The sequence below is a fragment of the Vitis vinifera genome, chromosome 9, assembly GCF_030704535.1.
Source record: "Vitis vinifera cultivar Pinot Noir 40024 chromosome 9, ASM3070453v1".
Taxonomy (NCBI): Eukaryota; Viridiplantae; Streptophyta; class Magnoliopsida; order Vitales; family Vitaceae; genus Vitis; species Vitis vinifera.
In genome coordinates, this window is record NC_081813.1 from 23265060 (window position 1) to 23287913 (window position 22854).

Genomic DNA, 22854 nt, shown 5'->3' on the forward strand with positions numbered 1-22854 from the left:
CAAGTACATTATACTAATGTAACCTTTCTCATACTCTCAAGTAATGCAAAACATTCATGTGGTAAAAGTTAATTTTTTTTTCTAAGTTACAAAAAAAGATGAAAAAAAAAGGCATAAAAACTTTTGGATGTATATTAAAATTAGGGTTTATGAGGAAGAAGGCGAATTACGAGGTTCTGTGCAGGCGAAGGCGTTGGGTCCACTACAATCTTCTCATTTGGAGTGAGCTTCTCCCACTTGAACCTCTTCACCAAATGATGCATGAACACAAGTAATCTCCAAACGACCATACTCTTTTCCAGGGAACATTCGAGGTCCTCCTCCAAACGGTACAAATGTGTATGGTGTAGGCTCTCTCCCTTACAAACCTTGATGGATTGAACTTTTTGGGGTTTGGGAAGTATTTAAGTTATGTTTGGTTCCAAGAAGTACTAAGAAAATAAAAAAATAATAAGAAAAATGATTTTCTCATATTTGGTTTCATTATGAAAAATATGAAAGAAAATAAAATATAATTACAATTAATTAAAAATTTTATATAAAAAATAATTTATTAACTTTATAAGTATTTTTTATTTTTCTTCACTTTTTTTTTTCTTTACACTTTTCTTTTATATTTTCTTTCTCTTATATTTTCCCTTACTTGGGAACCAAATATGATAAAGAAGTAAACGTGGGAATAAACAAATAGCAAGACTCAACCACAACTCATTTGATATCATATTAAGTTGTTGATTAATATTTAGGTTATGTTTGGTTCAAAAGTATTGAGGAAAAAAAATGTTACGAAAAATGATTTTCTAAAAATTGAGAGAATTGTTTTCAGATGAGATGGACTTAAAAATTGGCCCAATATCTTATATCACTTACATTTAAGCCTAAGACCTAAGTAAATTGTGAAAATTGAGTGAATGATATTATCTTTCAATAATATCTAAAATGCCTTTAACCTATTTCTTTTTATTTTCTCTTTCCTTTTCTATTTCCAGTACTCTGTTTTCATTTCCTTTTCTTTTCTTCCAATCTACATTTTTATTTTATGCCCATCTCTCATAATTATACTCCCATTTTCATTCCATTATTATATCATTAACAACCGTTCTAATTGTTATTAATTTTTGCTAAAATCATTAAGTTCAAATCAAGAAACTTAAGATAAATCAAGTAACTCTCCTTATTCATCAAAAACTTATTAAAACTATAAATATTTCATATGATTTTATATTTTCCTTTCCAATTGTCACTTCCTAGATTCAAGCTCTTCTTCCAATTTCATTTAAGAATTATAAGTGACTATTTGTTTTCCTCTTCTATTCCCCTTTAAATAAAAGCAATAATGTTTATTTATTTATTTATTTTTTTAAGATATTGAATCCTCTTACTTTTATTATAAGCAAGGATAAAAATTTTGGAATCGATAAATCGACGATTAAATTTTGGAAAAAAACACTTGATACCACTTGAAAAACTACTAAACGTCTAATAGGGAAAAGGGCATGAATGAGTGATTTAAAAATTTAAATAAAAATTTATATATTATATCAAACTTTATCTCAAGATATATCAAGATGTCCCAAATGGATGAAAATAATATAATTGTTAATATCCAAAATATACCATAAAGGAAATTGGTTATAGGTATAAGAATCATACCCTCCAAGATAACCGACCTAGCAACCTCAATAATCAACTAACCAACCAATAAAATTTTTATCAATATCATCAACCAGGATATAAGTAGTAATAAAAAGATATGCAGTAAAGTATAAGATTTTTACATGGAAAACTTCCACAAATTGTGGAAATAAAAAACCACGAGATTTAAAACCTACCAATCTAAATCCACTATTCGAAATCAAATTACATGGATTTATTTGACCACTTTACCTTAAAAACTTACTTTTTAGCACCTACAACTTGATCCACATCCCTGACCAACGACTCCTTGTTGCTCCTTAGTAAATCTTTCGACCACTTTGAAGGGATTAAGGTCTTCAACTAAATAGTCAAAGAATTGTTTGTCCCCTAAAGGTATATACAGAGTGATCCATTGAGGAGCTATCCACATCTACAAGGTAATATGCCTCATTTCATCAAGTTTTGCTTACCTCTACAAAGGGTTCCAAACAATTGGTACGAGGTTGATCTACGTGCTACCATCTGGATCGAATTCACTTGCAAGTTTCGGAGGATCTTGGTGCATGGCTCTATTCATCAGCACTATAAAAATGCAACAACTTTAGCGATGACACCTTTTCCTACAGCCAAGAAAATTGAAAATAAGGATTCATATTCCTGATTTTTGTCATCACTTGAAAAAATGCAAGTTGTCAAACAGATATCTTGCAACCTGAACGGTTTCTCCAGACTGGGAAGGGAAATCGAAACCCGTTGAGCAATGCTTCAGCTCTTCAGGATTTTTCATCCAAGCTCGGTGTGCATCGCTCACTTTTATTTTATATTTGAACATCTGATAAAATGATAAAGATGGAAAATGATACAGAAAAGTGTATAAATAGGAAAATCTTAATGAAGGAAAAAAAAAAGAGGATAAACTAATGCTATGAAGAATAAATTAAACAAACAAATGAAAGAGAAAGTGTTCTTCAGGGGACAAACCTCATAAAGCGGGATGTTTGGTATCTCCAATTCTTTGGGGCAAACCAGATATGGTTTTGAACTTTAGGATGTCAGGAATCCAGTGCTTTAAATTGATTTCAATTCAGAGTTGAAACTAGGGAGATATGGTTAATTGAAGCAAAACTACGCAAAGGGCATATAATTACGAGATTAAGTTCAGACCAAATTGTTTTTGGTTATTTGAGCTTAATTTTTGGGCCTCTTTTTGATCTCTATAGTTTATATCCTTCCTATCAATAATATTATCTGTGGAAGGATGTTAAATGAATTTCCGATTTTAAAATAAGTTTATGATTCAAAAATAAAATTTAAAATTTATAATTTTAAATTAAGATTATGATTTTGATTAAAATTTATGATTTGAAACTAATTTTCCATTTTTTAAATAATTTTATGATTTTAAAATAAAATTTTGATTTTAAAATAATATATAAATTATTATTTTAATTTTTGTAACTATTTTTAATTTTAATAATATATTATTTATATAATTATGACATCATCAATTCGATTATAGTTTGACTGTCAGTCTGATGAATAAACCATGAATTGATAACTTTTATAATTCAACGATCGGTGAAAGTATTGGTGTTAAGGGACATAACAACTTTGAAGGGTACGTTGGTCTCTCTAAAGTTTATATCCTTCTTATCAATTGACAATTATATGATTTTGAAGGATGTTTGACCCATTATGAACAAGTGGACTCCCTTAAGCACAATTCTCCTCCAAAAAAAATCTAGCGTTGCCGTCTACTCCATGTTCATATCTCCTTAGAACAACCGTAGAAAAATGAACACCCATCATAACTGGTGGCAACAATCATAGCATTGCCGTCAATTATTTCCTTTTTTTTTTCTTCGCAAAACTGGAATTTTATGACTTGTCCACCATCTAAATTAATTTTTTTTTGCTTTGATTGCGACTTTAATTTAATTTTTTTTGCTTTGATTGCGACTTTAATTGGACGTACGTGTTGGGAAAAATTGGTGAAAAGTCACTTAAACATGACTACACACCATGCGTTAGTCAATACAATTTAAATGCTATATAACTAATTGATGTATCTATCAGGGACCGTCCCTGGACTCCCAAAATAATTTTCTAAAAATGTATAAATTTATGTTACAAGATTCATAATTGAATTTAGAAATCAATTTATATATATAGAGATTGACTTGGTGATTGACTTGGTGTTGTGCTTCTATATGAATGAGCGATTCCCTCCTGGAACTCGCCATTCCAAGTTTCTGAAGTTTCTCTCTTCTCTGCCCACCCAGCACCCATCTCTCTGTCCTTGGTCTGTATCATTTTAACTTAATTTTACTGCAAAGAAAAGCTTGTCTTACCTTTCTGGTGATTGCATGATCAGCAGGTGTTTTCGGAAGGGAGACACATATTTGTAAACTTAGAGATATATCTCGTCAGTTTGGTGAGTTAGAAAATGTGGAGGCTGAAGGTTGCAGATGGAGGCAATGATCCCTACATGTACAGCACCAACAACTTCGTGGGAAGACAGATATGGGAGTTTGATCCTGATTATGGAACCCCAGAAGAGCGAGCTGAGGTCGAAGCAGCTCGTGAAAATTTCCGGAAAAATCGGTTTCCTGTTAAGCCCAGCAGTGATCTTCTCTGGCGAATGCAGGTGATCCCATCTGTGTCAAAATATGCACTAGATGAGTTATCCTACTTCTTTAATTAGTTAATTTAATACACTGAAGAATAACATAATGAGAAAGGGCCAAGTGGGCATAGGGTGAACACCTTGAGCTTAGATTAATTACTTAGTCTTGTTCTAGCTTACGTCTTCAACTTCTTATACGTACTAGATGAGTGCATATATATAAACAACATGTGAAATGAAGTAGTATATGGAAAAATTGAGAAAGGAAATTGAAAAGATAGATGTTAAAGTCTTTTAATAGATGGAAAGAGAGAAGGAAAACATGAATTTTGGAGTTATGCTTTGTGCAGAGGGTTTGGGTTAACTTCATGCTGTACCCTAAACCCAAATCCAGCCCAGCCCAACTGAATTGGACAGATCTAAAGCCCATTGGGCAGAGAGGGCTTCTGTGACAACCCATATATATAGAAAATTTAGTACTTGAATTAGAGCTGTTTTGATCTTAGTCCATCCTATATTTATTGTGCGTGTATGTCTTTAATTGGTAGAGAGACTACAATCTTTTCATATTTAAAGCCAGAAGCATTCTCTTCAATGATTCTTCGAACTTCAGGAAGAAACAAGAACCGAACCTATTGTTGTTTTTTTACTGTTTTTATTGTTATTACCTACTATTATGTCATGATCATGGTCATCAGTATGTTAGGTTTTTAGTTGCTTATAGAACATTCATTTGTTTTGAGGTTTGGAGTGCTTTTGCATTGATGCTAATTAATGAAGATGTCTTTTGCAAAGCTTTCAAATGGGTTTCTGAGTGCATATGATGCTAAAAGAGAGATGTTTTAGAAATCGAGCTTAGTTATGATGCTAATCTCCAAATTAACTTGATATGCCAAAATATTCTTGTGCAAGAAATGCTAGATTGTATACTTTGAAAAAAATAGCTCACAAACTTGAGAGATATAGACTTCTTTTATGTTGAGGTTTTATCCAAGTTCCTCAATAAAATGAGATCAAACACCAATTTAAGCAAACAAAGAAAAAAATTCTAGAAATAAGAAAAATAGAGCAAGACAAGCAGAATTTATGTGGTTCGGATCCAAAATTGGAATCCTACATCTACGAATCAAGATCACCTCCAAAAATTCACTAAGAATGAACCATTTTACACCCTCTGGAATCTCTGAGAATTTTCAAGCTCTACATAGTACAACGAAGAAGATTCAAACTATGAAATCCTCTCACACTTGTTCTGTAAATTAGAAAACTCACACCTCTGTTCTGTTTTTTTTTTCTACTTCCTTCACCCTTTTATACAAGTACATGGAAAAACTAAACGAAACAGGTATGCTTTCAATTAGTTAATCAGCTAACTTTGCTTACGTGGCCAATCAATTTTTGGACCACCAAATTCCACATTTTATTTTTCAAAGCAGGAAGAGAAATGAAAAATAAGTTGTATGGTTGGTTTTAGAAGTTTTCATGTTCAAGTAAAAAACATGTTGGATATTGACACTTCTCTAGCAGACCTTGGGCATGCTTTGAACACACTGTACATGTGTTTCAAGGATTTAAGTTTGTAATTTCATTGCATTTCTTATTTATGTTTGCATTTTGACTTATTTATATTTCTAACCTTTTCTTTCTGAAATATAGTTTGCAAGGGAGAACCCATGTGCCTCAAACTTGCCACAAATCAAAGTTCAAGATTTGGAAGAAGTGACGGAGGAGGTGGTGACGACTACCTTACGAAGGGGCTTAAATTTCTATTCAACTATGCAGGCACACGATGGTCATTGGCCAGGGGATTATGGGGGTCCTATGTTTCTACTACCCGGATTGGTAAGAGCTGACTTTTTGAATGGCACATGTTCCTCCATTTGTCAATTAACTAATGCTATTTGTCAGGGTTGAATATGGTGAGAACCCTTTTTATTTTTTCATCTGATAATCTCATTTCATCTCTATTGAACTTTATGCAAGTCTTTTCAGAACCCAATGGAGAAGGCCAAATATAATTTTTTTTATTTCTATATATGATTTATTCATGTGTCTCAATTTCCATTTTATCTAATCCTTATTTCCTCATTGAATATGTGACAATTGGGTGACAAAATTGCAACAGGTCATTACTTTATATATTACAGGAGCTCTGAATGTTGTCTTATCAATAGAACATCAACGTGAGATGTGCAAATACCTTTTCAATCATCAGGCAAGATTGTTTTCCTATATTTTGGCACTCTTAAAGTATTACGGTCTTTCGTTGTTGTTAAACTACCACTTGCACAAGAACTTTAGCTTTTGGGTTAAACGGTAGTCTAACATAATATTAGAGTTCTGGTTCCATGATCTGATACGATGTTAAGCTTTTCTACAAGTGTAGTTTAATTGTCACTTCTCTTTCATTTTACAGGATTCAGGAATCTGATGACAGAGATATTAAAATAAATTATTGTGTTGTCATAATTTTCTTTTGATATCATTTTGAGACTAGTACTTTCTCAACATTATTATTTCTACATACTCATGTCAAGTGCTATTGTTTTGATGGGAAGCTACAAAATTCAACCAAATGAAGCCTTTTACCATTTACTTGGCTAGCTCTGGCATTGCTAGTGAAGAAACAAAAGCAATTAAAGGGATAACACATTTTGTTGCAGAACAAAGATGGAGGTTGGGGGCTACACATTGAGGGCCCGAGCACCATGTTTGGTACTGTGCTAAGCTATGTTACTCTAAGATTGCTTGGTGAAGGAGGTTTTGGTGTAGAAGGAGCAATGGAAAAAGGGCGAAAATGGATCTTGGACCATGGGGGTGCAACTGCAATAACTTCTTGGGGGAAAATGTGGCTTTCTGTATGAACTCAAATTTTTTTGGCTTGAGCTAAAATATTAATTGTTTTGTAATTGTGAGTTGACATTTGATATGCTTCTGATGGCCATAGGTACTTGGAGCATATGAATGGTCTGGGAATAATCCACTCCCACCAGAAGTGTGGCTATGTCCTTACATTCTTCCAATTCATCCAGGTCTCTCTCTCTCACTCTGTGTGTGTGTGTGTGTAAATATAAATAAGAAGTTATTAATCATACCAACTTGATGCATAACAAAGATCCTAACTAGTGGGGAAAGTCAAATGGCTAGAAAATATAAGTGGAGATGATTGTAACACATAATGAAGGATTAGAGAATTAAATTTGCTTTTGGACTACTAGGACAAGAATCTTATGTTAGAGAAAAGTTGTAGTATCTAATTTTATTCTTCATGTTAGAGAATAGAAGCAAACTATGGAGCAGGGAGATTTCTTTAAATAGAATCATAGCCTTTGAAAGGGCTAGTTTAATTATTATTTTTTAAATATTTTCCGCTCATATGGGTTTTTGCTAATTTTATTTATATTTTTGGGGATTTTCCCCTAAAGTGTCGTCTTTATTCCTTAATTCATTACCATCAAAGCTTTAACTGATTGTTTAATTACTTTGCTCATGTTTTTTTCTCCTCTGTTAACAGAACTGCGTTCTGTTTCCACTATATTAAAGATTTTAATTTTATTCTCCTTGACAAACAAGTTACCAATAAATTAGGCAGCTTTTCAGGTTGATTTTATCTTGCTGCAAGCAGGATTTTATTTGTTGGTGGTAAACTTTTAAATTTTTATCTATAGGACGAATGTGGTGTCATTGCAGAATGGTGTATTTGCCCATGTCGTACATATATGGGAAGAGGTTTGTTGGTCCAATTACACCTACAATTATTTATTTGAGAAAGGAGCTGTACATAGTCCCTTATCAAGAAGTAGATTGGAATAAAGCCCGCAATCAATGTGCCAAGGTTGGTTAGCATATTTTCTCTTTCCGAACTCATGCTTTGAACTTTTGCCATCCCCTTATGATGCTATTTTAGCTCTTGTACTCTGCTTCTGATCAACATCCTTGCATATTTGGATGATCTACAAGTTTATTCCCTGAAAGTTTATCCTATTAGTTGCTGATAGATTTTATGTTAACTATCACTGAGATGTCTATAAGTTTCTCTCCATTTTGAAGCATACTTGTATCTATTAGAAGATCAAGGACAATATCTATTAGAAGTAATTTTCCCCATGTCTTGATCTCATCTCTCCTGTTCCAAGGAGATATTGTAACAACCCGTACCTAATCATGTAGATATTGTCTGCTCTGGGCCCAAAGGGGTCCTCACGACTTTAAAACATGTTTACCAAGTTAAGAGGAGCCTCTAGATATATATCATCAGGTACTTTCTCCCTGTTCGATGTGGGATATCACAAACACCTCCCATGCAGACATAATGTCCTCGTTGTGGGGCTAAACAGACAAATACTCTATGCGGGGCCAAAAAAATCCCCACACCAGGGTTGGGGATTGACTCTGATACCATTTGTAACAACCCGCTCCCAATCGTGTAGATATTGTTTGCTCTGGGTGTAAAGAGGTTCTCATGACTTTAAAACACGTCTACAAGGTTAAAATGAGCCTCTACATATATAGCACCATAAACTTTCTCCCCTATGTAGACACAACGTCTTCATTGTGTTCCATAGGAGTGCGGGACCTAATAGACTAACACCCTCCTATGAGGCCAAACAAACCTCCACACTAGGGTTAAGGATTGACTTTGATACCATTTGTAATGACCCACACCCAATTGTATAGATATTGTTTGCTCTGGCCCAAAGGGGCCTTCACGACTTTAAAACACGTCTATAGGGTTAAGAGAAGCCTTTACATAGATAGCACTAAGAACTTTATCCCATATTCGATGTGGGACATCACAAACACCCCCCATGCAGACACAACATCCTCATTGTGGGGCCAAATAGATAAATACCCCCTATGGGGCCAAACAAATCCCCACGTTGGGGTCGAGGATTGACTCTAATACAATTTATAACGACATGCTCCAAATCGTGTAGATATTTTTTACTCTAAATCCAAAATGATCCTCATGGTTTTAAAACACGTCTACATGGTTAAGAGGAACCTATACATATATAGCACTAGGAACTTTTTCCTCTATTTGATGTGGGACATCACAAACACCCCCCATGCAGACAGAACACCCTCGTTATGGGGCCAAATAGACAAATACCCCTTTGGACCCAGAGTAGACTATTTCTACATGCTTGGGAACGAGTAATTACAAATGGTATCAAAGCTGATCCTTGACCCTGGTGTGGGGATTTGTTTGGTCCCGTAGAGGGTATTTGTTTATGATGTTGTGTTTATATGGGGGGTGTTTGTGATGTCCCACATCGGATAATGAAGAAAGTTCCTGGTGCTATATATGTAGAGGCTCCTCTTAACCCTATTGACGAGTTTTAAATTCGTGAGAGCCCCTTTAGGTTCAGAGTAAACAATATCTACATGGTTGGGTGCAGGTCATGACAATTGGTATCAGAGTTGATTTTTGACCCTAGTGTGGAGTTCTTTTTTTTTTTTTTTTTTGTTTTTTTTGTCATTGTCTATTTTAACTCCATGTGAAGTTTACTATATTCAACATTTTAAAAAAAATTATTTATTTATTTATTTTTTATTCCAATAGAGATAATATTTTTAGACTAAAGCTTCTAAGGTTCCTTGATCAATTCTTTCTTCTGCAAAAATAAAAATAAAAATAATTATTCTTTATGGTGGCTTTGATTACATGTGTATGACCCATTTTAAAATATAATATAAGCATTTTATCAATATGTAATTCAATGTGTTTATTGGCAGTTTGGCTAGTTAGGTGTAGATGTTAAAATAATATCAATACTTTGCAGATATTAATTAGGATGTCTAACATATTATGAACACCATGATTTTCATTTGTCATTGAAAAAGATCTCGAAAGTAAGGTTATGTTCCTGAATTTGGGAATTTAATGGAAATTTACAATGCAGCACATGAATCTTTTTATATATAAATTTCATGTATTTCCTATTGAGTTGTGGATTGCACTGGTACTTTATGAATAATAACTATAGGGGTTGGTTATTTTTTTTTCTAAGCATATTGTTGAGTAGCCAAGGGTCTAAGAGAAGTTTTTTGGTTGTTGTGAAAAGAAATAGGTTCTCTTGTAAAGATGAGCCAATCTTTTGAAACTTGTTGAGAATCTCAATCAGATCGTTTTTTTATTATTTGGTTGTTACCTATTTTTTAGGGATAATTTGTTGTATTTTTTTAGGGCTAAGTTGTATATTTTAAATTTATTTTATTCCTAAAAATCTGGGTGTACAATTGTAGATTTAGTTTTATTTGTTGTAGCTTATCTATAAAAGGAAACATGTTTCCTTTCCTTATTCAATTAATATACGATTTTTTTTTACCCTATTCTAGATGGTATTAGAGATAGGTTAATTGGTTATTCCCTTTCTTTTTGCTCTTATTATTTTTTAGTTCTATTCTTCTTCCCTTTCCTTTTCTATTTCTATCACTTTACCATGTCAGAAATTTACGAATCTACTCATTCCATTACTACTAGTTCCAATTCCTCAAAATTACCCACATCCAATTCTCATTCCCACTCTGCCCAAATCACCACATTAGCCTTAATGAGACCAATTTTCTCAGATGGTCACAATATGTTTGGATGTACATAAGGGGTCGAGGTAAAATTGGTTATTTGACTTGTGACACCAAAGAACCAACAAATACCGATTGTAGCTTTGCCACTTAGGATGCAGAAAACTCCATGATCATGGCATGACTGGTAAATTCCATGAAAGAGAAGATTAGCTCGAGTTATATGTGTTATCCTACTACCAAAGCTCTTTGGGACAACATTATTTAGATGTATTCAGACATTGGAAATCAGTCCTAAATCTATGAGTTACAACTTAAACCGGGCAATATTCGTCAAGGTGAGAATTTGGTTACCAAATATTTTAATGTGCTTAGGGGTTTATGGTAGGGTCTTGACTAATTCGATGACTATGAGTGGAAAAATCCGGTTGATTTTAACTATTTTAAGAAGATGGTAGAAAGTTCACAGATATTCAAATTTTTAGTTAGACTTAATGTTGGGTTTGATGAAGTTTGAGGTAGAATCATTGGTCGACAATCTCTCACTTCTCTAGGTGAAGTGTTCTCTGAAGTGCGTTGAGAGGAAATTCAGAGGAATGTTATGCTTGGGAAGAAGCTCTTTGGACCTATGGAAAACTCAAGCTTATTTGGCATTGCAACATGGGCTTCTTGCAATCCTAATAACCAATGTTGTTCAGATTACAAGCTAAAAGTTTGGTGTGATCATTGTAATCAACCAAGACACACTTGTGAAACCTGTTGGAAATTACATGGGAAGCCAACTGGTTGGATGCCGGTTGAATGGAAGACTAATAAGCAAGGTGACCCTACTTGTTTCCCTACTGAGACACCCTCATTGAGCAAAAAACAATTAGATTAACTCCTACAACTATTGAAACCTGCTCCGCCGAATCTTGGTACTTCTATAGCATCTCTAACTTAATCAGATAGCCTTTCATGTGCATACTCTTTCATTATTTGCACCTTGGATCATAGATTTAGGTGCCTTTGACCATATAACTAATTTATCTCATTTGTTTATCTCTTATACACCTTGTTTTGGAAATAAAAAAAGTATTTATTACAGATGGAAGCTTATCTTCTATTGCTAGGCAAGGCTCTATTCGTTTGTCTAATAAGATTATTTTACAATCCGTTTTATATGTCCCAAGACTCTCTTGTAATCTTTTATCCGTAAGTCGCTTATTTAAGGATTCTAATTGTCATGTTGTTTTTTGTGCCTCTTTTTTATGAATTCTAGGATTTGAACTCAGGGATGATGATTAGTAGTGCTAGGTTGATCAACAATCTCTACTATTTTGATGACAACTAGTTTGAGAATAAACAAGCTCAGGGTTTTATTGGTAGTGTTTGTTCAATCCCTATGCTTGATCAAATAATGCTATGGTATAACATATTAGGACGTCCTAGTTTTTTTTATTCAAAACATTTGTTTCCAGGTTTATTTAAAGGATTGGATTGTACTTATTTTGATTGTGAAACTTGTTTTTTTGGCCAAAAGCCATCACATTTCTTATAAAATAAAACTGTATTGTGCCTCAAAGCCTTTTTCTTTGATACATAGTGATGTTTGGGGTCCTTCTAGGATTGCTACTTTAATAGGGAAAAAAATGGTTTGTGACTTTTATTGATGATCACAAATGCCTATGCTGGCTTTATCTAATGAACTCTAAATTTGAGGTTGCAAAACTTTTTCAGGATTTTTATTTTATGGTTGAAAACCAATTTCAAACCAAAATAAGTATTCTTCGGAGTGACAATGGAATAGAATTTTATAATGATTGTTTAGGTGATTTTTTTTTATTTATAGAGAAAGGTATTTTACATCAATCAACTTGTAAGAACACTCCTCAACAAAATGGAATTGTAGAACGTAAAAACAGATATTTAATTGAAGTAGGTAGAGTTCTTATGTTTCATATGAATGTTCCCACACACCTTTGGGGAATGCAATTTTAACAAGTTGTTTTTTGATTAATAAAATGCCTAAAAGGGTTCTAAACTATGCAACACCTTTACAAACTCTTAAGAATACTTTTCCAAACACACACCTCACTTCAAATTTACCCTTCAAATTTTTGGCTGTATAGTGTTCGTCCATGTGCTAACTCATTTCGGATCTAAATTTGATCCAAGAAACCAAAAAATGTATTTTTCTAGGTTATTCTCCTAATAAAAAAAGGTATAAGTGTTTTAATCCTACCACTAGGAAAATTCATGTTAGTATGGATGTCAACTTTATTGAAAATATATATATATATATATATATATATATATAACAAAACTACTCTTCAGGGGGAAAGCTCTAATGAAGATTAGTTTTGACAACAAGAACAACCAAAACCTAGTATTTTTGTTCCTAACATATAAAAAAAAGATGTTTTAATTAGTGAAAAAGAGGGAAATACTAATTTATTTATGCCAAATAAAATTGCATCACAAATAGAGGGAGAAACTCTACAACCTATCTTCATTGAGTTTCATGTTTATACTAGGCATAGGTTTAATTCTAATACTAAGAATAATGAAGTCAATCTTGAGCATAGTCAATCATCATCTCCTAGTTCTCAAAATCTAGGTAATCTTCCTATGGACTTCACTCTTTTACCTCTTTCTGATCTTGATATCCCTATTGCAATCTGAAAAGGAGTTGGGAATTGTACTAACTATCCCATTGCCAAATATCTGTCTTATTAAAGACTCTCAAAAAAATATAGAGCTTTCACTTCAAATATTTCACTTATTCATTCCTAGAACTATACAGGAAGCACTAGGACACTCGAAGTGGAGGTTAGTAGTTCAAGAAGAAATGAATGCTCTTTTGAAAAATAGAACACGGGAAATTATTGATTTACCTAAGAAGAAGAAGAAAATGGGATGCAAGTGGGTTTTCACAATCAAGTGTAAGCCCGATGGTAGCATTGAAAGATATAAAGCAAGGTTAGTAGCCAAAGGTTTCACAGAAACCTATGGAATTGATTACCAAGAGACCTTTGCCCTTGTTGCAAAGATTAATTCCATTCAGTTTTTACTTTCTCTTACAGTACATTTTAATTGCCCTTTACACCAATTAGATGTGAAGAACACTTTCTTAAATGGTGATTTGGAGGAAGAAGTGTTTATAGATTTACCACCGGGTTTTGAAGAAAAGTTAGGAAAATAAAAGTTTTACAAATTAAAGAAGTCCTTGTATGGTCTTAAGTAGTCTCTTAGGGCTTGGTTTGAGAGATTTGGAAAGGTAATCAAGCTTCAAGGATATATTCAAAGTCAAGCCGACCTTACAATGTTTTATAAACACTTAAGAGAAGGAAAGATTGTTGTGTTGATAGTTTATGTGGATGAAATTACACTAACTAGTGATGACAGTCTAGAACTTGAGAGATTGAAGAAAGCTTTAACTCATTAATTTAAGATAAAAGATTGAGGTCCCCTGAAATACTTTCTTGGTATGGAGTTTGCTAGATCCAAGAAAGGTATTTTCATTTCTCAAAGAAAATATATACTTAACTTATTAAGTGAAATGGGTTTACTTGGATGTAAGGTTGTAAAAACTCCTATAGCACCAAATTTGAAACTCCAACCAGCAAGTCCAATAGAGGTGATTGACAAAGAGAAATATCAATGCCTAGTTGGGAGACTTATTTATCTCTCATACTCGTCCTGATATTGCATTTTCGGTAAGCATGGTGAGTCAATTCATGCACTCACCAAATTAGGAACACTTTGATGTTGTGTACAGAATTTTAAGGTACTTACAAGGGACTCTAGGAAAAGGACTTCTATAGGAGAACCGAGGACATCTCCAAGTGGATGTGTTTATTGATGTAGATTGGGCAAGAAGTATAATTGATAGGAGATCAATTTTGGTGTATTGTACTTTTATTGGAGACAGTCTTGTGACTTGGCAGAGTAAAAAGCAGAGTGTTGTGGCTAGAAGTAGTGCTAAAGCTGAGTTTAGAGCTATAGCTCATGACATTTGTGAAGTTTTGTGGATTAAACAATTACTTGAAGAACTTAAGGCTGCTAGCCCTTTACCTATGAAGGTCTTTTGTGATAATAAAGCTGTCATTGCCGTTGCACATGATCCAATACTCCATGATAGAACTAAACATGTCGAGGTTGACAAACATTTTATCAAGGAGAAACTGGAAAATGGACTGATTATTATACCTTATATGCCTACGGTTGAACAAGTTGCAGATATACTCACTAAGGGATTGCCAAAGAAGCAGTTTGATGATTTAGTAAGTTGCCATGAATGACATCTTCAAACCAACTTGAGGGGGAGTGTTAAGAATCTTAATTAGATCATAATTTTTTTGATTTGGTTGTTACCTATTTTGTAGGGATAATCTGTTTGTTACCTATTTTGTAGGAATAATCTGGTTGTTACCTATTTTTTAGGGATAATTTGTTGTTGTTTTTTAAGGAAAAGTTATTTTTGTTTTTTAGGGATAACTTGTATGTTTTAAATTTATTTTGTTCCTAGAAATCTGGGTGTACAACTATAGATTTAGTTTGATTTGTTGTAGCTTATAGCTTATCTATAAAAGGAAGCATGTTTCCCTTCCTTATTCAATTAATATAAGACATTTTTTTCTCTCCCTATTTTAGAAAACTAATTCACCTAATGAAGAATGGGAGTCTATTGTATGTAACTTACAACTAAATTCTGGTTTTTGTTGTGGTTCAACTGTTATATTTCCTTAAAATTCTAAATCAAGTCAACCAGAAATATACATTTCAATTAATTTGTATCATTTTTCTCCTTGGAGTTTATTTGATTTGCAGTTTCATGATGATGACATCATTTTAATAAGCATTTAAGAAGGAAATTTATGAAGAAGATCAATTGCATCTTTCTTATGCTTTTGGCTCCCAGTTGATTTTGATATTTGTCTTTACAATTATTGCCAGGAAGATCTATACTATCCACATCCACTGGTTCAGGATATTCTATGGGCATCTCTTCACAAGGTGCTTGAGCCTATTCTGGGGCATTGGCCCGGAAACAAGTTGAGGGAGAAGGCTTTATGCACTGTAATGCAGCATGTACACTATGAAGATGAGAATACACGGTATATATGCATAGGGCCTGTGAACAAGGTACATGTGAAGTATAGAAAGGTCCTTTGAACTGCAATAAATGTGCTGATTACTAAGTTCTATAAATGTACCGATTACTATTAATTAAGAACTAAACCAGTTAGCTTCTTTGATTCTACCACTCTACTCAGGTGCTCTTGATCTAATTGTCTGTTCTTTTCTGTTCCATGAAGCTCTTGATTTCCTATTATCTGATTTGTACAGGTGTTAAATATGCTTTGCTGCTGGATTGAAGATCCAAACTCAGAGGCCTTTAAGTTGCATATTCCAAGAATTTTTGATTATTTGTGGATTGCTGAAGACGGCATGAAAATGCAGGTCTGTAAGTAGTATTAGTCTCTTTCTAGTTTATCTCAGCGTGCCATTTCCATTTTATATGTTACAGAGAATTGTGATATTACTTTTTCTGGTGGATGTAGCCATTTATAGTGGCTGTATCCATTCATAGTGGCGTGTTGTAAAGGCAGATTTTGTATTTTATTCCTTGGAAATTATTGAATTTTATTATCTATCTGTTTACTGCAGGGTTATAATGGAAGTCAATTATGGGATACTTGTTTTGCTGTTCAAGCAATTATTTCAACAAACCTAGGTGAAGAGTATGGTCTGACTTTAAGGAAGGCACACCAATTCATAAAAAATTCTCAGGTTCATGTTGCTATTGAAGTTTGATCTCATAAATCACCTACATATGTTAGCAGTTGTCCATAATGATTTTACTCAACTATTCCTACTTTGTTTTCAAGGTCTTAGAAGATTGTCCTGGAGATCTCAAATTTTGGTATCGTCACATTTCCAAAGGTGCTTGGCCATTCTCAACTGCTGATAATGGATGGCCCACCTCTGATTGTACAGCAGAAGGATTGAAGGTAACAACTGAACTAACTCAAAATACTTGTTATACGGACATTTTTATTGTTTATTTCTCTTGTGCAGGTTGTTCTATTATTATGTAAACTTCCATTGGAAACAGTTGGGGAACCGTTAGATATGGAGCAGTTGTTTGATGCTGTAAATGTTGTCCTTTCATTACAGGTATGGACATATTGAGTGGGTATAGTTATGGGTGTTGGAACTATGAGTGTTGTTGCATTTTATAATTAGGATTTTCGAAAGTGCAGAATATAGTCTATATTCACGGCAGTGGTCAAATAACTTTGTATGCGTGGTTTGGAGTAACTTTATAGACATAGATTCCTCTTCTATACAAAGCTTTACACATTCTGAAAAGCTGCACGTAAAAAGGGATTTGAGCGATTTTCAAATATCTTCCAATTTCTCTCCTGCCAAATTGTCAAAAAAAGATTTTACAATACTTGTATACTGCAAATTTATTCCAAAAAGTATATAACTTCATATCAGATTTTACAATACTTGTATACTGCAAATTTATGCTTGTTGGTTGAAACTTGTTTTTGAATCTTGCTAGCATACCTAAAATGGGATTCTCAACTCAAGTTTTGTGTTGAAGGTTTTTACAAGTGTGTGCTTTGGGAACCAGTTATAATTCCTTGTTCAGCCTGTTCTCCCGTCTTTTCTGATTATCAATATTTAAGATTCCCTGCTGTCTGACTTCAGGTGAGTGTAGTACTGATTTTATAGCTTTTTCCTTGGAATCTCAACAGAATGCAGATGGTGGTTTTGCAACATACGAATTGACAAGATCTTACCGATGGTTTGAGGTAACTTTGATAAATGCTAATGCCATTTTATTAGTTTCACCTGAAGTTGCCCCATGAATGTAGCATATACAGTCCAAGACACATTTCCTGTCAATAAGTAGGAAATTGGGTTCCAAATGAATGTCCACATTAAAAGCATCCATGTGAAAAGTTTCACTGAGTATTCTAGATTTCTGGCTCTCTTTTTGTGATTTTTGGTAATGAATTCAGTGTTCTATAAATTCTGTTTTTTTTTGGTCATTCTAAATCATTCTTCCTTTTAGCAATTAATCCTTGTGCTTTTCCATCTTATTGATGATTATTGAACCAGGGTAGAAAAAATTTCACAAACTATGTGGACCTTAAAGATAAAGAAAGTTCCATATACCATAACTAGGGAACAAGATGATGTAAACTATTGTGACCTTACTTCCCATGGAGAAGCCTGCTCCACAGTTGATTCTCTAAATAAAATGAGTTGTCATCTAGTTTTATGAGTGAAAGGAAGGTGAGATGGGCTTGTTATTGAAATCCAAAGATAGATGGAATCGGATTTTTTTTTCTTTCCCTCTTTTTTCTTTCTTTCTTTTTTTCTTCAAGGCAAAGTTGCACTTGAAACAACACCTTGATTTGCTTATTGATTGAGGAAGGTCATATTACATACAACAACTCCATTGCTACTTGATAATATGTGTGGGATTGGAACCATTAAGTGGTATGTCATACTCCGGAATCTGCTATAATTTGGAAAGACTTGCTTAAGTCACTTAGGTCATTTTTGGATTGGTTTTTTGTGAGTCAAAAGTTCTTCTTTAAGTCTAGAAAAGAGCTTATATGTGTTTGGATAATTTTAGAAAAGCTGCTTCTAAGTTTAGAAGCTTAACAAAAAGCAATGGCAATGTCACTTCTTATAAAGCCATTCTTTTAAGCTTGTATTGTACGTTATTTTATTTTTAATGAAACTTTCATGATTCCAAGATTGCCATTTTAAAATCATGGGTTCAGCATCTTGCTAAAGCAAGAAACTATCCCAACGAGACCTTAGATAGATACTATATGTCATAAGCTTCATTTGAATAATAGAATGTCTTCTTTCCAATATTTTTTTTTTTGGATAAGTGAGCACAAATTAAATTAAAGGGCAAGAAGTCACAAAGCATACAGGGAGTATACAACGCAGCCAAATCCAAAAACAAAAGAAACAAGCAGCCTCACTGGCCTTTAAGTAGCCGCTGGCCACTCCAAAAAGACTAAAAGCGAAGAGGACTCCTCTCCCATGTACACTCTAGCCCAACTCCACAAGTTACAAACAAAATAATTTTTGAGTTTCTGTATATCCAAAGAACCCCCCTAAAGGCTAATCTATTTCTTTCCTTCCATACCGTCCAAAAAATACACAACAGGATGGAATACCGGATTTTTTTCCTCTTTCTCTCCACAAAGGGGCCCCTCTAACTAAGTAACACCTCTTTGGTTGTCTCTGGGAACACCCAATGAACCCCAAATAAGGCAAGGACAATTTCCTAGAGGACCCTGACCACTATACAGTGTAAAAGAATGTGATTTACATTTTCCTCTTCACAACCACATAAAAAACAGCAATTAGGAAACTGCCACTCTCGTTTTTGAAGCCTATCCAAGGTGAGGATCTTCCCCCACATAGCCTCCCAAGCAAAAAAGACAGCTTTAGTTGGGACCTTGTCCACCCAAATTCATCTAACCGGGAAGGCAAGGGTATTGGGAGTAACCAGCAGATTGTAAGCATGTCTGACTCCAAAGGTGCCTTGACCCCCACCTTTCCATACCATTGAGTCCTCTACTTGGGAAATCTTGAAGTCCCTCAGCATATTAAACAAAGCTCCTATTAAATCCAACTCCCAATCATTAGAATCTCTAGCAAATCTGAGATTCCAGCCCCCTTGACCAAGGCTAGAGTCCCACACCTCATTAACCGTTGCATTCCTATGCACCGCCAAGGCAAATAACTAAGGAAAAATTCTGGACAACGCCTCGTTACCACACCAGTGATCAATCCAGGATGGTGTCACAAAGACGGAAATCCAAAGGAAATAATTGAGCAATGATCTTGTTGAGGCTTGTGATAGAACTAAACATTTTAGAAAATTGAAAGTGTATGTGAAAACTACAGTTTTCAACTTTTCCTTTTCTTAATTTCTTTACATGTTTTGCACATTTACAACGTTCCGAATATTTGTTATGCTGAAGCTGAAGACTAAACCTCATGTGGGCATACAACACCATTATTTTCCTTATTTCCATCAACACATGATCTTATCTTTGCTTGATTAGATAAATTTGTGGTGCTATCAATGCCCTCCACATCTTAAATTGCAGTTTATTTTAATTGTGTTGGGAATCAATTCAAACTATTTGTTCTTTTTGTTCTTTCTTTCAGTTAATCAATCCTGCTGAAACTTTTGGGGACATTGTCATTGATTATCCGTAAGATTTTAAGCACTCTTCAGTTTCTAATGTTTACGCATAATTCTAGTTTGTTTTCACCCATCTGGAAAAAAAAAAAAAAAGAAAAAAAAAGGAAAAAAAAGAATAAAAAAAGAGGTAGGTTGTTGGGGGAAAGGGGTGGGTAGGGTTGTGCGTTGTCTTGTAGTTTGATTTGATGGAGAAAATCTTATATGCTGTTACCTGGGTGGCACTGCAGATATGTGGAATGTACCTCAGCTGCAATTCAAGCATTGACATCGTTCAAGAAATTATATCCTGAGCATAGAAGGCACGAAATAGAAAATTGTATTTCTAAGGCTGCAAAGTTCATTGAAGACAGACAGGCTCCTGATGGCTCTTGGTTTGTTTTAATTTATTTAATTAATTTTTTTTGCATCTCTGCACAAGCCCTTGAAATTGTTCTTTTGCTATAGCTGCATGCTCTTGCTATTTTGTTATATCAATCTCTCAGCTTAATGTAAGCAGTATCTAATATTTGTAGGGGTTATTGGGCAGTCATTATGTGTGTGCAATTGATTTTGAGTATTTTTGACAGGTATGGATCGTGGGGAGTCTGTTTCACTTATGGTGGGTGGTTTGGAATAAAGGGATTGATAGCTGCTGGAAACACATACAGTAATTGCCCCTGCATTCGTAAGGCTTGTGATTATCTGTTGTCCAAGGAGCTTGGTTCAGGTGGTTGGGGGGAGAGTTATCTGTCATGCCAGAACAAGGTTTTGATTTCCAGTCTCTGTGGAATTTCTTTCCTTTATAGTTCTAGTGTTTCTCATGATGTTTGTTCTTAATAAATGCTCCTTATAAATCTGCAAAGTCAAGCTTTTATGAAGATTGCTATCATCTTTGTGGTAGCTCACCATAGAATTTATTGCAGAGCACCAATAGTGCACCTTTTCTTTGGAATTAAGTAGAGTTTTTTTCCCATAGATCTTACTTGCATTGAACAACAATAAGAACCTTGATTTATCATGTAACTTGACACAAGTTAATGAACTTCAGTAAGATGTGTTTGGCTGCATTCTAACCAATTTTAGGAATAGCCTAATCCAATTCACATTCATTTATTATCTCTGTTCGTCATCTATCTTGGTACTATTTATAATAATTCATATCTACTGCCTTGTATGGTTGATTATTCTAATGCCTCTTTAAACAGGTGTACACAAATCTCCCTGAAGATAAGCCACATAATGTCAATACTGCTTGGGCTATGTTGGCTCTCATTGATGCTGGACAGGTAAAATTGGAGACTAGTGGTGCTGTTTGATGCTAATTTAGCGTCCTCGATGTTTTTTATAATGTGTTGTTAATTAAAACTTCCTATACCATTTTTCTCTGTTTCTCCATATTTGGTATGTTTGTTCTTTGTTGGTGAAAAGAAAATAATCAATCTATGGTAGGACATTCTAATAAGTTGGGGTTTTAGTTAGAAGTCTGGGGTATTATGATAATTTCAGTGGGAGAGGGTCTAAAATATCTAAATTATTGTATTTAGCTCTTGGGCTATGCTGTAGGGATACCTCATTACAAGACTTCCCTCTTTCTAATAATTTGGTTCCCTATCACAAGTTACCTCCTTTGTTTCAGGGATATGGGGGATTTCTCCGCTCCCTTTGTTTATATGTCAATTCTGCATGCTTTTCTGCTTTTCCATGACTGGATATGGTTCGAGGGCTTTTGTGAATTCTTAGTTGTTTTTAACTTTAGACAATTCGTTGCATTACTTTCTATTTTTTGTTGTTCTTTTCCTTTTGAAAGGCTGGGAGAGATCCAAACCCACTACACCGTGCTGCAAGGATATTAATAAATTCCCAAATGAAGAATGGAGATTTTCCTCAGGAGGTAACTCTTATAAATTCATTGCATTATTTTTAATTTTCTCTGTTGTATGCAAAAACTACAATTAGGTGGTCACCTAATGGCTGGTTCCCCCTGTGAGAAATCGAAATTATTAAGAATAGGAAGTTAAGGGCTTATCTGTAGTTATTCATGCCCCATGCTTCTTCCCTGATTTTCAAAATTTTTTCCCTTTATTTTCTGTAATTTATCTGCACACACCAAATGCCTTTTCTCTGGCATTCTTTTTTCTTTTTCCTTTTTCATGAACAGGAAACAAGGTTCTAAAAACTGCATCCAAAGAGGCCTTTGTCATTCTGTTAAAGTTGCTTGGTAAAAGTTAATGGAATAATTTGACGATTGAGGGTAATACTTCAAAGACATTGTAACAGTATCAGGCTTATGAGCATTTAATTGATCCTTTGTAGCTCTTGAAAACGTGTACCAAATGTGAAACTTGTCATGAGAATCATTAGGAAAACCCCAGGAAGCTCGAAAACAAATGCTAGGAATTTGGATAAGAAAGTTGATCTGCAACCCCATAAATATTTTAGTAATTTGTTTCAATTATATAGATTACATGTCTGGTTAGAAAATGAGTATGCATGCTGATTCCCATTGGAACAACTTTGCTGACTCCCATGCCTGAATAGGTTTAATAGCTTCAACATTTCTTCATACAGGAAATCATGGGAGTCTTCAACAAGAACTGTATGATCAGCTATTCTGCATATCGGAACATTTTTCCTATATGGGCACTTGGAGAATACCGATATCGGGTGCTTCATTCTTCCTGAAAATGTAATTATAACGTTCCAAAGAATGAGATGTATGCTTGTCTATTGAGTGTAGCCCTTGTCATGTTTATAGCGAATAAGGGTCCCCGCTGGGACTTTCCTGTTTTGTGTTGCTTGAATTTTCTAGGAAATTAAAGAAACATTATTGGGTTTAAGATAA

The 22854-nt window shown here is 34.1% G+C and overlaps 1 protein-coding gene and 1 long non-coding RNA gene across 3 annotated transcripts; one reads left to right on the forward strand and one right to left on the reverse strand.

Moving 5' to 3' along the window:
- Positions 1-2073: 2073 nt before the first annotated feature.
- On the reverse strand, positions 2074-2680 carry LOC132254378 (uncharacterized). Its single transcript, XR_009466658.1, has 3 exons — positions 2620-2680; positions 2351-2470; positions 2074-2258 (listed from the first exon to the last, which is right to left on the reverse strand). It is a non-coding gene; the product is annotated as an uncharacterized LOC132254378 (long non-coding RNA).
- Positions 2681-3828: 1148 nt separating this feature from the next.
- Positions 3829-22854, forward strand: LOC100253021 (cycloartenol Synthase). 2 transcript variants are annotated; one of them, XM_010656953.3, is made up of 19 exons: positions 3829-3940; positions 4013-4285; positions 5921-6106; positions 6390-6479; positions 6928-7122; positions 7212-7296; positions 7933-8099; positions 15731-15919; positions 16124-16237; positions 16445-16567; positions 16666-16788; positions 16856-16954; positions 17545-17601; positions 19997-20043; positions 20261-20404; positions 20600-20777; positions 21218-21298; positions 21820-21903; positions 22581-22854. In XM_010656953.3, the coding sequence occupies exons 2-19, from the start codon at positions 4085-4087 to the stop codon at positions 22692-22694; spliced, it is 2277 nt and encodes a 758-aa protein (XP_010655255.1). In that variant the 5' UTR covers positions 3829-3940; positions 4013-4084; the 3' UTR covers positions 22695-22854. The 2 variants fall into 2 exon arrangements, with proteins under 2 accessions (XP_010655255.1, XP_010655254.1); XM_010656952.3 differs by having other exon boundaries at positions 4016-4285.

Excerpts from the sequence above, each read along its gene's own strand:
- LOC100253021 (XM_010656953.3), top strand. The coding sequence starts at position 4,085 with ATGTGGAGGCTGAAGGTTGCAGATGGAGGCAATGATCCCTACATGTAC. Across the intron at positions 8,100-15,730 it reads CCCGCAATCAATGTGCCAAG|GAAGATCTATACTATCCACA; the intron begins GTTGGTTAGCAT and ends AATTATTGCCAG. Across the intron at positions 20,044-20,260 it reads GACATTGTCATTGATTATCC|ATATGTGGAATGTACCTCAG; the intron begins GTAAGATTTTAA and ends GTGGCACTGCAG.